At 40.9% G+C, this 15,269-nt stretch overlaps 1 protein-coding gene across 18 annotated transcripts in view; it reads right to left on the reverse strand.

Annotated features, from left to right (window-relative positions):
- ppfia2 (PTPRF interacting protein alpha 2) overlaps positions 1–15,269 on the reverse strand; it is a 269,017-nt gene that overhangs the window by 50,985 nt on the left and 202,763 nt on the right. For all 18 annotated transcript variants that reach the window (XM_048157029.1, XM_048157033.1, XM_048157032.1 and 15 more), the window contains 2 exons: positions 6,275–6,376; positions 758–922 (listed from right to left, as the gene is read on the reverse strand). In XM_048157029.1, coding sequence (XP_048012986.1) covers positions 758–922; positions 6,275–6,376 — 267 coding nt within the window. The remainder of the gene's footprint in view (positions 1–757; positions 923–6,274; positions 6,377–15,269) is intronic.

Genomic DNA, 15,269 nt, shown 5'->3' on the forward strand with positions numbered 1-15,269 from the left:
TACTCCATGAAAGTTGCATTGATACATATATTTTGCTTTAATATTTGTATTGTGTGGTAACCGTTTTATAAAAGCAATAAGGTACTCGAGGCTAGTGCTGTATCTGCTTCGCATTGTGCCTAACAACACCCTTCAGCTGTGACTTATTCACGATACAGCACAGCCTCTCTTAACTTATTGCTTACATAAAACATTTTTTCCTCTTTGTCTTACATCAGATTATAAGTCACTTAGAAGTTTTGAAAAATTCTACAGCTGAATAAAAACACTCTAATCGGTCTCTTTTGTGACCTGTTTGATCACTGGATTCATTTCAATGGGTTCAGTCTTTCATCACTAGACGACCAGTGGTCACTAAAACTATAGTCCCATAAATCACAAGCAATTTCCTGCCGTCTGTTACCTAACGCCTTATAAATGACACTGTCTGTAGAAGGCCGCAGAATGGATTACAGCTGGATGAACTGCCACACAAGGGCTTAATCCATAAATAAAATGCCACTGGATGAAGGAAAAGAGAGGTGGGACAGTGGGCTGCAGTGTTTAATAAATGTACTTCAACCTCACTGTCCAAAAATCAGGAGAAAAAACTGTTGTATAATATTACTTTGGCTAATAAAATAGATGAGGTTTGTGGTATGCAACATATTAAATTTCTGTCAAATTGTCATATGCACTACACAGACAACATTGTGCTAGCCTTATGAATTCAACAAAAACAACAGGAACCTCAGCAAGTGTTGATCTCATGGTTTACCTTCTCATCCAGTGCTTTGTGGTGCTCAAAGAGGGACTTGAGAGCTTTGAGGACCTCCACCTCACTGGAGACGCCAGAAGGAGACTGGGCCTGTCGTTTCACCACTGTCATGCGTAGGGAACGTTCATGCCTCGAAACCAAACACTCCAAATGCTCCAACAGCAGCTGTGGCACATATAAGGAGTTAATCTCATGGTATTTAGCATCATTATCCTCAATTACTATTACAAACATGAAACCCAATGTAAAATTGAAACTAAATATAAAACTAATTTAATACTTAGGAGTTGTGAACGTGGATTGACAACAGACCTGGAAGAGAAGGCAATGCTGAATAAAGTCGTAGTTTTTGTTATTTTTGGACCAAAATGTATTTTCGATGCTTCAACAAATTCTAACTAACCCACTGATGTCACATGGACTACTTTGATGATGTTTTTATTACCTTTCTGGACATGGACAGTCTACTATACATACATTTTCAATGGAGGGACAGAAAGCTCTTGGACTAAATCTAAAATATCTTAAACTGTGTTCTGAAGATGAACGGAGGTCTTACGGCTTTGGAACGACATGAGGGTGAGTAATTAATGACATAATTTTCATTTTTGGGTGAACTAACCCTTTAATGTCTCATGCTGCAACATGAGGTAAATATTTTTGTCATATCACTAAACCCTCAAGGACATTTTTCATTTGAAAATTAATGATATGTGCTTAACACACCATTTTGTCTTTTCTCATTTTACAAGGGAACCCTTTTAGACAGCTAACAACATTACACACAAGAAAACCCATTACATTACTTGAAACAATAAAGCAGACACGACAAATTGAAACCCCCTGGACCCGGCACAAAGGAGATTATGTTAATGTGGTTACTCTCTGGTCTGGTACATAGCATAAAAAAAATCAATTCGGTCCCAAACTCCCAAGGACACCATGGGAGAGACAGACCGAGAACTGTCTGTCATTAGATGAGTAGAATGTATATACAGAGCTATGGATGGGAGACAGAAAATGTGTTTAAAGTAAAACTGTATGTTGTTTTGAAATGCACTTGTTCAGGAAACCTGCTCAGAATAATGCGGAATTCTGAATAAAGCTGAATGTAGGTTATTCCTACTCGATATCTCTTACTTGTGACCACGAAAGTGCTCCCTTGCATGATGTTTGGAAGATGACGTATAAAGAAACACTTTGCACTATTCACTTTGCAGGTGTTTGATTGCCAACTAAGAAGCCTCTTAGCATACTAATTGCGAGGATAAACAATGCTATGCAATGCTATCAGCTATCAACAGAAAGGATTATTAGACATTTGTCTCTGTTAACTAATTCTAAACAAGCTGTATTATCATTCAATTAGGAACTTTGACTCGTTGATGCATTTTATTTGCTTAAAAATGACTGTACATTCCCCTGGCTGCCATGTTTGTTTGACATCAAACAGTCACAATAAAAGCACTAAAGTAAAAACTAGGGATGTCTCGAGTCGTTCACAAGGATCAGTATCAAGGCCGATTAAGCAGTTTTTTTAACTGATTGGTATCGGCGATCCTAAGCCCGATTCTTTATTTTACATCAGCTGTTACGCAGGTGTCATGCATTAGGTGGCAGTATGCACCTTCAAGTGGGTTTGCCAACCGCCATTAAAAGGAAAAGAAGAAGCTCAAATGTGCGTGCGTGATGCGCGAGAACAAATGAGGTCTGTTCACGCACTTTCGAGCTTCTGTGTTTAGCGTTTTTGCACACTTTTGTAACGAATCACTAGAAGATATTCAATGACTCCGATCAGATTGGGGGCACAAAAACACTGAATCTAAATCTAAAGAAAAACTTAAACTAATGTTGAAACTAAATATAAATAAAATTTAAAATACGTTCACTAAAAGTTAAAGCTTAAACTAAAATTAAAAGCTAAATCTAAAACAATTTGTAAAACCACATCTTAGTTAAATCTCAAACTAACACTAACAACCAGGTACCAATACTTTTTTCTAGTACTCGCCGATACCGATGCCTATACATTTATTAATTTCTCTCTCTCTCTTTTTTTTTTTTTTTTTTTTTGGTGATGTTGCAGTTTTCAAGCACAACACAGTGAGACTAATGAATGTAGGACAGCTTCTTTATTATTACTCTAATGAAAAAAGTAATAATTTTTATGTGCTTGTCACAAACTTAAAGAACAAAAATTTCACAGTGTCCAATAACCTTCAAAGGGCATTATTAACTATATATAATCGTTGTTATATAAAAAGAAGAGAGCTGTGTGTTGCAAGAGAGCACGCTTCTGTCATTCAGCCCGATTCCGCCTATCCCGCCTTCACTAATCGGTAACGAACTGTGATTGAAAGCATGCAGTTCGCAATGTATGGGTTGTCATGATTAATTTTGAAGTATTTCCACAACTGTGAGGCTGACATTGTTTCTGGGGCTGCCGCCGGTGTCTCTGTGCACGGACAATTCTGTCAGTTACGTCACGTGAGGTATTGGTCTTTGGTATCGGGGGTATTTTTACGAGTACGAGTACAAATACATGAGCTTGGTATCGGTGCATCCCTAGTTAATAGTCCAAAAAAGTTAAAGCTAAAACTAAAATGATATCTAAAACTAAAGTTAAATAAGATAAAGCTAAAACTGAAAATACAATTAATGCAAAACAAAAATAATAGTTAAATAGGCTATATTTAGCTTCATTTTTTAGCATGCTGGTGAAATCAAAATTCTAGTTGATTCCCACAAGTTTCCAAATTTCTAAGTAGGGAGTTCAACTTCAAGTGGAGTTGCCAAGTAGGTAGTTGGAAATTCAGGCTTCTCTAGTTGAATGTAACACAGCATTAGGGCTGCAGTAGCACATGTACCTGCCTGAGGGCTGTACTGGCAGTACTGTAGCAGAGCTGCTCTAGAGACCTCTAGAGAAGCTGACCTTTCTATTTCTGCTCGGTTCCTTGCTCTCTCATTCATAACCCTCAGTCTGTGCCAGCCTCTGTCTTTCCCAGCGCCAGCTCAGCACTAAAACAACCCTATAGCCGGATAACGCAGGTTAGGTTACTCTCTCTCCCTCTGCGTGTGTCTGTTTTGGTGGATCAGATTAACACTGGTGCCGTCAGTAGACACAGCCTAATACATGAATCTCAGCATTGATCTTAAATCAATATATGTACAGTAACATCATGTGTCATTTTACTTGAAGGGGTGCTCTGTGTAAAAGTCCATCTATATGCTGTGATGGAATGGCTGCCTCCCACTTATTATCAGTACCACCCCGTCCCTTAAATCGGCAACTTCACCAAGTTCCCAACAGGAGTGGGTGTGAGAGAGAGGAGGGGCGCGGTAACAACCAGGACTGGCAGCGCATGATGAGGTACACCTGAATGTAATGGAGCCTCAAGACCACTGCTGTTAAATATCGAGTGCCCCTCTCCTCAAGAGACAGTTCTCTTTTCCCTATCCATGCACGTTTGTGTCCTCCTAGTTCCAGGAAGGGGAGCATGGAGGGATTCCCACACCGCCATATGGACTGGGTCACTGTGATTTTGCCAAGTAAGACATGTTCCTGGATCAACATCTTTGTTGATCCTGGAACAACATTCCAATCTACCAATCAGATTTGAGGGACAAGTTTACCGTTTATGTCAAGTTTAGGCAAGTTTAGGCAACTAGGGTTAGGTGCTTCTACATCAATGTTATTCACCTATCTTTCCACTCTGATTTTAGGGATAAGTTATGGGTAGGATTAGGTTTAGGGGTAGGAATAGGGTTAAGACTAAATTTTCAGACTGGAATGTTGTTCCAGGATCAACAAAACATGTCTTACTTGGCAAAATCATGGTGACCATATGGACTGAGTATTCAGACCTAGGCTCTGGATGGGACGCACGTTTTAGCATGTTAGGATGCCAGGCTGTGCCGCGGCCTCAGGGAAGACAAGCTGATAAGGAGAAGCTGCCACCCCTCACGCCCCGGACCAAAGAGGGTAGCGTGTGTGGCTGCCGGACCCCTCCCCCTTACCTGGACGCATCCTGACTGAACACTGTCCAACCTTCACGATTCCCTGGCACGACAAGGACACCAGATTTCCCGTTTATTTGGACACTTTTACCCCTTGGACACTTCATTCCCTTTTTGGACAATTTTATGTCTTAATTTTTGCTAAATAAGAGCCTCTCCAAGGCCTAACGCCACACCAAAGTGCACTTAAAACTGTTTTAAACAAAAGTTTTACTAGTAAAGAAATGAAAAGTACTCATAGCGATAAAGACACCAGTCATATAAGTGTCCAAGAAAGTTTTATTCTACATAAGCGTGTCGACCCCTCATGTTAGCCACCGTGTTGAGATCACTTGACCTCACTTGACAACCCTGTATTTTAACAGAAATAAACACAAAAAGTTTTTGGAATATTCACAATGTTGATCTAGGCTATATTGGCAGAAAAAGTAATAGCGAGTTTACAGTGAAAATATATATGCCTAGCCCTAGTGGCCAAAATGCTATTTCTACAATGTCCTCCTGAAAAGTATGAACTTTCTGCATTATCAGCAACTAATGCACTTTTAGTGTACGCTACAAGTATGTAAATTGGGACGCAATCTCAAAATTATTAAGCTATGACCTTTTCCATAATGACTGATCCATTGCAGAGTTGACGACAGTCTCACTAGAGAAGCTTTAGGTTAAATACTTCACTCACTCTCACATTAGCTGCTCTCTTTGTAAGATTAGAAGCTCTGTTTAAAATGAGTCTGTTTCTAATCTCACTCGACCTCTCCTCTTTTCCATTCCACTACGTCCCCTTATCCTCCTCGATCTATGCTTCCCTCTGGTTTTTAATACCCTCCAATATCCTCAATTCCATAATTGACTCTTCAAACGTTTGGCTGCAGCTAAGTAACACAAGTAATTAATTGAATTGCAGCGTGGAGGCAGGAGCGCAGGGCTGCATTAGCATGTTGACTCAGGCAGGCACTGAGGGGTGCAGGAAAAGAATGGAGGTGAAAATGAAGCAGAAGAAGTGAGAATGACTACTTTCTTGTGAAATAGATAGCCTGAGTGCTGGTTCTTGTCAGACATTTTGGCAGCTTCTCTGCATTTAGTGCAAATGACTGGTGACAATTTTATTGAAAAATAACAGCCTGTAATCTTGACTTTCAAGGAATTATGATTTCACCGCTACAAGGATAAAGTTATCACTCAACTGTCATCTCATGACATTAAATACCCCAGGAAAATTGGTGAGGACATAACAAAATGTGAATGTTGTGACTTTACGCTGTAAAATCTATGGTAAGCATCTCAATAAGACTCTGGTTTCAGTTCAGTAAAAGCAGTTTGGAGCAAGCACAAACATCTTGCCTCAAACAAAACATTATGAATTAGATGCATGAGTCATTGGGTGGGCATCTGTTCAATTATTGCCTTTTTTGTAAACAAGTACAACTTTCCGAGGCGGATGATTGTTGAGGAGCACAATTGTTTGAAGTGCCTGGAAGACACTGTGTGCGAACTCACTCTGGTGTTGTTCCTCTCGGCCTTCAGCTCTGAAATCTCCTCCTCCTTCTCCAGCAGCTGTTCCCTGCAGGCATTCAGCTCTTTCGTCAGGGCGGCAAACTCCTGCAAGACACCAAACAGATATTTGAACACATGCACAGAGTGAGGGGACACAGGTTTGCTAAAGGACAACTGGCATCTGTTGAGATTCTAAAGTGTGTAACTAGTGGACACTTTGTTATCCCATAAGGCAGGGGTGTTCATTTCCACTCCAAAAGGGCCACTGTCCTTCAGAACACACCTGAACCAAATAATAATGGTCTTTGGGATTGCTAGAAACTTTCAGGCAAGTGTGTTTAGGCAAGTTGAAGCTGAACCCTGCAGGACATTGTCCCTCCCAGAGCAGGATCTGACTTCCATAAGGCAACAAGAGTTGGGGCGTCATATAAAATAAAATGGTGGAGAACTGTGCGCTGGCTGGCTTGGTAAATGTAAGTACTATAGGTACAAAGGAAGTTGTTGCTCATGGTTAAACTTTATTCCAAGGGTAGCCAACCCTGCTCTTGGAGGGCTACCATCCAGCAGAGTTTAGCTTCACCCCTAATAAAACATGCCTCAACCAGCAATTGGGGCAATGCAATGTAGAACAATGCCAACATGGTGGATGTATTCATACTACACACCTTCATACCTGTAGAACACATTTCATCAACAGTCTGGAAGTTCTACAGTATCAAATTCAGTACACACTACAAAAGAGTTTGAATTTGGACACTTTTATGCCATGAGTTGAGGGAAATGACAACTACATGAAAATTTTCACTTCTGGGAAAGCAAAATCCCACACAAGTTAAAGGTACAGATTCAATGTACTCATGGTAATCTGAATTCAGTGTCACTAAGAGGATTTCAGAAATGGTAGGAATGGGGCCAGGAATTGACTAGGGCCTGTATATGGAACAAGACGTCAGTGGTGATGAAATTGTTTTGCAAGCAAACGTGATGAAAAATACAGATTGAAGTCACCCTGCAACCCTATAACCTCAACCACAAGCTTGGTAACAGTTTAATAATAAGCACAATGACTCATTCCAGTGACAGGCAAAAGTTAAAAAAAGGACAATGAATCAAGACAGAGCCAAAAGTATACCTATTTGAATGTACTATGACATTAAGTGACAATACATTTTACTGTTACAGTAGCCTTCATTCTCCTCTCAATTAAGACTGAGTGGGCAATAATTGTGCCACATTTCTTAAATCTAAAGGCTGGCCAACACTACAAGATTTTTAAAATCTTACCAGACTAAAAATGTGAGAGACCACAAATATGACGATAAAAAATGTTTATTCCTATAGTGTGTGGAGTGCCACGATGTGACCAAGATGGCAAACCACACACTAATAGATTCCATTCACAAACAACCAGAGTCCCGACTGTGAACATGGGAAAACTCACAAAATCTCTCATGGTCAAACATGGCAGACGGCAGGCAAGAAGAAATGGCGATAATAGTGTTTGGACTGCTTTTTACAGAAAATTTGTGGAAAAAAAGAAAAAGGTTTGGATGAAGTCATGTTATTCCGTCAGCTCGCTTTCTGATTGAGTATTTCGTTACACAAGACAATCTACAGAGTGTGTGCATGTTTGTCTTTGGGGTTGGATATTTATCGGCATGGCTCCAACGTTCTTCTAAGCAGATTCAATCACTCCTCACACACCTCAACCACAGGAAAATCTGATAAGATAATCTGTAGAACCATCAAGATAATAGGGACTTTACTTAGGATTGTCGGAAGGGGAGAATAGGGCCGAAAAAACGACCCTATTAACTTGTAGCTTTACGGGCATCACACTTTTCATGATGGATAGGGGTACAGTCAGAAAAAAAATGAAACTTTTGGACTATAATCTCTACGATGAATCTGCCGTTTGATTGATGGCAAGGATCTTATTTAAATAGGCAAGAGCGGAAATCTCTACAACGGACACCTTGATTGATAAACATGAACTTTGTGGACTATGACAAGCCTGTCTCGCAACCACCAGACAGAAGGGATTGGGATCATGCAAAGGTAGCTGTCTAGGACAATAACTCACTGTAGTATTGATCTAAGCTTGTCCTCTGCTGCAAGGCTCCTCTGATCATAGAGAGATAATTAAACAGGACTCAATCCAGCTGGCCATCAAAGACCCCAGTAGAAGTCTTGTGTTAGTTGGTGAGGCATTGTATTGAGTGTGAACTCATTGTGTGAGGCTGTCTTCCATCATGTATCTTAACGCAACCACCACCTCTTGCTGTGATAATATTGATTGCAGATATTATGTGGCATTATAAAAGACAATATACGTGTGAGTAAAGTATCCAGACTTGATGTTGTAGCTTTGCCTCAAGTAAATCCCGTTTGAAATCTTCAAAGTACAAATAAACTAGGATCTCAGAGTTTGCATTCTGCGAAGCTCTAAGATTCATCACTGTGAACATACACACCAGCGATCACATGCAGACAAACACAGTTTAACAACAAACCAGCTCTACATGTGCTAGAATTCCAATCAGTTATGATCAAACCTTCCCTCTAGTGGCTCTGCCTCTGAAACAAACCTCCCCGAAATGTTTTCTGAAGTCAAAGGTCAGTGTTCTAAGATCAAACCAAATTCACGGCACAGGGATCCTATGCTGCCCTTAGGTGGTAAATGTGGGGTGGGTAAAGCATTGGATCAATATCTGACAAACTCATTAGCGTCTGAAAGTCCCACCAGTGTGGAAAAGGTGAGCACATATTTTCTCATCTCACGTTTCTAGCATATATGTGACCCTGGACCACAAAACCAGTCATAAGGCGCACGGGTATATTTGGAGCAATAGCCAACAATACATTGTATGAGTCAAAATTATCGATTTACCTTTTATGCCAAAAATCATTAGGATATTAAGTAAAGATCATGTTCCATGATGCTATTTTTGTAAATTTTGTACCGTAAATGTAAAAAAAAAAAAAATTGTGAGTGGATATGCATTGCTAAGGACTTTAAGGCGATTTTCTCAATATTTTGATTTTTTTGCACCCTCAGATCCAGATTTTCAAATAGTTGTATCTCAGCCAAATATTGTCCTATCCTAACAAACCATACATCAATGGAAAGCTTAATTTAAAATTCATCCTAATTAAATAATTTAATCCTAATTCAATTATCCTTATGAATGGTTTTGTTGTCCAGGGCCACATATCTCATTACTGGACAGTCTACCATGTGCAAAGACATCAAGAAATCAAGACTAAATATGGAATTTTCACACTTAAAATAATTTAGGATGATTTTTAATCCTTGGAAAACAAAGTCCAGGATTACCTTTGGCTTAATGTTTCACACTGTTTACATTTTACACCGATTATCGATGACACCGCAATTCAGCACAAACTTGTTCTGAAGCAGGGCTTCGTAATTTATAAGCAAAGTTGTGTTAACCCAAATTATAAGTGGAACCCAGGGTCAACTGACTCAAGATCAAAAAAGAAGTCAACCTGGGATTAAACGTAGATTGAAAAGCATAGAGGAGATCCACGTGTAACAACATGACAAATTTCCAGCAGAGTGAACTGTTGTGCACAGCCACAAAAAAGAACAGAAAATCGCAAATTAGATCTCCACTGTTTCTTCTTAAAGATCTCAACTGTTTGCCCTAGAAATGAGATTAAATGGAGCCATCAGATTTTCTTTCCTAATGAGGTAATGAGAAGAAGCCAGGAAGGATTCAACCAGAATATCTCATGAAAAGCAACTTAATTCCTCACCATAGTTATCCCACACACAGACGGCGCCAGGGCCTAGAGGGCCGCTGCTGGCAGATGCCCATAATGGGCATGTTGACGACACTGCTGTCTAGCAGAAGTCACTCGGTTCAGTTTGGCACACACGTCACTGTGGATGAGTTAGCAAAGCGTTAATTAAAAAGTGTTGATTAGAGAGGTGGTGGTGCAGAGGTGTTAGTCTAAGGGGAGAGACAGGCATAATTACAACATGTTCTACACCGCTTTAAACAAAGATGAGAGAAAAAAAAATGGATAAACATGTTAAAATGTTCCAGACATGGTGTCAATGTTAATTTTAACCCAGTTTTAAAGAGGTACGTTTTATATTTATCAATGTAATGTAAGCAGAGCTGTTAAATTATTACCTCCTGGGGTGTTACCATGGCAAAGTCGTGCATACTAACAGTCCTTTACTTAGACTTTGCTTTACAGGTGAGCTGGAAACCCAAAAGAGCGGTGTTCAGTATAAAAAAATAAAAAAAAATTAAAAAAAAAGTAATTTCAAACCCAATAGTTTTTATTCCCAATCATGTAAAACTTACTTTCTTCACAAAACAATACATTTTGAACAATGTTCACTCTGCTTTTTTTAAATACAACAAAAGTTTATGGTGATTGGGGTCTGTCAAGATGTCAGAACAAAAACATCATAAAAGCGGTCCATATAACTTATGCGCTATATTGGGGCTGGACGATTAATCGAAAAGTAATCGAAACCATTCAGAACCTCCAACCGACGTAATTTTCCCATGTCGCTTATTTAGTTTTTTTAATCTTTCCTCCTTAAAAACATACTACCGTGTGTGTAGCCATGTGACTCTGCCCCGTCCAGTCAGCGGCATGGGAGTGACACGGAGGTGAATGCCGAGTCAACACACAGAGATGGCGCACGAGCGGTGAGCCTTGTGTCTTCACTAAACTTTGTCAGTTGTATGTGTTTTAAGGTTTGCCAGTTTGGACATTCAAGCAATTTTAGACAATCAGATGTGTATTATTATATCGAGTGTACAGTCCTTGCGCAGCTGCATTGTGATACAAACAGTAGCTGCACAAAACGTGAAGATCGCGCACACACAGAGGAACGCAGAAACTAGTTGTCAGCGCTGTCCTGTGATTTATCACTAAAGTAGCTTACAAACTCAAAAGTTGTTATAGCATATATTTTTCTACTTTTGAAGTAACTATTCACAATTAATAGAGACGGTGTGGCGAGCAGGGCGGGCGAGAGCCGTGAGGGAACGGCGCGAGGCCGGTGACGCGAGAGATAATGAGCTCCACCTGCGAGGCGCACCGGCCTTGAGTCTGTCACGGAGGAGCTCCGGAAGCATAAAAGGAGGAGCGACGAAAGTGAAGGACGAGAGAGGACCAGGCCTGGATATTATTTTATGTTTTATTATGTTTGTGTGGCCGGCAGACGTCCACGAGGGTCTGCCGGCATTACTTTCGTTTTGTATTTGTTTATTTTGAAGTAAAGTTATGTTTAACGTTCGCCGGTTCCCACCTCCTTCTTCCTTATCTATGAACTTTGTTACATTGGTGCCGAAACCCGGGAGGAAGGAGGGACATGCTGTCGAAGAGCCCTCGCTGCTGAGGGGGATCGCGGTGCTGCGGAGGTCGGGCAGCGCGGGAGTGAAGACCGCGATGGGCTGCCTGAGGCAGTGGTGCTGGAGCCTAGTGGTGGGATGGAGAGCTTGATGCCGTGCTCCTGGGATGAGGTGGGGTGGCTGCTGTCCAGGAGGGAGCGGAGGAGTCGCCGCCATCCGCCGTGGGCCGGAGCCTGCTACCGTCCGCCATGAAGAGGAGGAGCAGGGGACGGCGGACTCGCTGCCCGCTGCCCTCAGCCGGAGGAGCCATCGCCGGTCGCCAGGGGGTGGAGGAGGATCGAGCCGTCCACCGAGCGTCCAGTACCATCACATGGCACCGCGAGAAAGAGCCTCTCGGCTGGCTGATGACCGAGCGGCAGTGTGTATGGGAACCGGACCAAGAATTTTTTTTCTCTCTTTTTCCTCTCTTCCCTCTCTCATTCTGTCTCTCCCTGTGCTTCCATTTCCTTTCTCTCGTCTCGTCTGTCCTTACCCCCTGGTGCTGCGGCCGCCGAGACAGGCCCCGGGGGGGAGTAGAGCGCAGTCTCGGGAGTACCCCCCGGCCTGTAAGGGGCGATGGGGGTATGTGGCGAGCAGGGCGGGCGAGAGCCGTGAGGGAACAGCGCGAGGCCGGTGACGCGAGAGATAATGAGCTCCACCGGCGAGGCGCACCGGCCTTGAGTCTCTCACGGAGGAGCTCCGGAAGCACAAAAGGAGGAGCGACGACAGTGAAGGACGAGAGAGGACCAGGCCTGGATATTATTTTATGTTTTATTATGTTTGTGTGGCCAGCAGACGTCTGCGAGGGTCTGCCAGCATTACTTTAATTTTGTATTTGTTTATTTTGAATTAAAGTTATGTTTCGTTCGCCGGTTCCCGCCTCCTTCTTCCTTATCTACGAACTTTGTTACAGACGGTATGACTGTATGACACGTAATCGCTCTCATTACGTTCTGGTACTGTGCTAATTTATCTTTATCGGATTTACAACGAGCAGAAATCTGTAAGAAATGTTACGAACCATAGATAAAATAACTGCTGAAAGTGAGCTATGTCAAGTCAGATCACTCTTTCAATAGGAAAAAATATTCCACCTTTAATAATCAAGCATATTTACAGTACAAACATTGTAAGTGAACTATGAGGGTAAAAACAAAAAAAAAAAAACAAACAGAATAATTAATTGTAATCGAGGTAAAATGTTCAATTAATCGAGGTTTTGATTTTAGGCAATAATCGTCCAGCCCTATGCTATATTACAGGTCTTTGAAAGTTGTACAACAGATTTGTGTGAGAAACTGACTTAAGTTTAAACATTTATTTACTTCAAATCTTCCACTCCGCCATAGCTCTCAAATGTCATTTGCATTTATTCAAATATGTTGTGTAAAGACATCAACAATGCTAACCGACCTCATTGGGTGATAGAAAGTTTGAATATGCAGAAGTGTGAATGAGAGATGAGATCTATGGCAGAAGCTAATTACATTTTGAATTCTTCCCAACACAAAACCATCTTATATTTTGAGAGCTAGAATATAAGTCATATGGACAACATTTATGATATTTTTATGCTATTTTAGAGCTTGACAGTCCCTGCTCACTGAAAAAGTTTCGTTATAAGGAAAGAAGCGTGAACATGTTTTCCCAGAAGAAAAAAAAATCAAATGGGATTGGAACAACATGATGGTGAACTATTCATTTAACTCCATTTCATATCTAAAAAGGCACCAAAACTATGTAGGTTAGCAATCTCACAATGACAGCACCCTCGGTGTAAAGTCTGAATGACAAAGACCGCCCCATTTGAAAGGCAGATGCAAGAACTGCATCATGGAACTAGACCAAACCTGGTCTTCCCCAAGGAAATCAGTTTGAGACGTTTGGGTCTGACAAAGCCTACAAAGAAATTTCTCGAAGAATGCCAACCAGTCGTTGTGAAAGCCCCGTCACATGTCATTCACTCTATTTGGATTGACTCAAAACACTCTTTTTCAGCTGAATAAAACACACTCCTGGGAGCGACGGGCTGTTTAAAGCATGGAATGGATGGAAGACTGAGTGGGGCATGCACCTTAAAAACTCAGAGAGAGTTTTTAAGGCTTTAAATCAAACAGCCTATGTAACAATAACCTTCAAATGCACCTGCGGCTTTTGAGAAACACTCATGTAAAGTGGCAGGATAGAGCATTTCCATAGTGCAGCACAATAACTAATGAAATAAAATAAAAACTGCAGAAGCAAGAAGCCACGCTTCATCATAAAAAATCAAAAACTATAGAGACAGACAGAAATTTTAACAGCTACATGGATGATATACAACCACAGACCCATTAAACTCTAGATTGAGGATGTGTACTGCGTTTGATGAATCTTTAATGGAGGCTGTAAAGCTTTATTTACAGAATGTCCCATGGGGCACATGCAATCTCACAGATGTATCGTGTGGCGAACAGAGCTCCTGTCTTTGTCTGCGTTGCACGCAAGGATTTTGAAACTAGTTCTTTAGATGTACAGTAACAGCAAAATTCTCAAAAAGTATGACGGAGTTGCTCAATGAACCCTGTTCAAAAAAATAAAAAATAAAAGAATACATGCTTGTAGAATTGTCGTAGTAACAAGTTATCACTAGTCAATACCAATATCAGTAAAATTCTCATCATTCTCAATCATTTCTCATCTTCTTTCACTCCTAACAATCCAATGTACAACACGGCGGCATTACACACGGCGGTAATAGGCATTTTGGTTGACTACCTACTGTATCTGTATTAAACTCTTACACCCTGCAACAGCAAAAACGTGCTCTGAATTGCATAAACATTTGGAGCCAGGCAGTTTTGACTGGCCCCAGATCAGTAAAGCACCTAACCAGAGCTAACCAATGACATTAGAAGAAGGCCTATATAACCATCAGCACTCAGCATGACTCCTTTAAATATTCAGGAAGGTCACATATGAATCTACCATCTCTTCAGAAAGCAAAACCTTTTTTTTTTTCAGAATGTTGTTTACAGAAACAGGCCAAAGTCAGCATCTATACAGGGGTGCAGATATAAAAATTAGCTTATTTCCAATTAAAGTGAGAATAATGTTTCATAATAATGTCTCAAACTGTTAATTAATAAGAACAGTGGCAGAAACTATATTCTTTTTTTAAGGGGATGATGCATTCAACAGTTTATTATTAAATTAAAACAAACAATGCTATGAGAGGGCAACTTTAAATGAACACTCTAATCGTTCATTTTTAATTGCCTTGAAAACCTAATGCAAAGCGCTTGATTCTTCTCAATCCAAGGCAATTTGTAACACAGGCTCTCGGTGGATCAGGTCCCCTGACGGCGCACATCCTGTAAAAACCATCCCTCTCTCAGCAGGAGGATGGCTGTTTATGTTAAATCTGCATAAATCGATCAGCAACCCACAGCCATGTCACAAACCCACTCCAGCGCTGTGTGTCCGTATGAACCCAGGGTCTGTGAGATGGGGTGACCACTGGGCTTGATTTACTCTGACCTTTGGATGTAAAACTCAGAGAGGTCGACACTCGGATGTAGCGCCGCCCATAAATCTGCAGAGGGGGTAATTACCAACCAGGGATTTAGCGCTTCTCA

This window comes from Megalobrama amblycephala, linkage group LG14, assembly GCF_018812025.1.
Source record: "Megalobrama amblycephala isolate DHTTF-2021 linkage group LG14, ASM1881202v1, whole genome shotgun sequence".
Lineage (NCBI taxonomy): Eukaryota > Metazoa > Chordata > Actinopteri > Cypriniformes > Xenocyprididae > Megalobrama > Megalobrama amblycephala.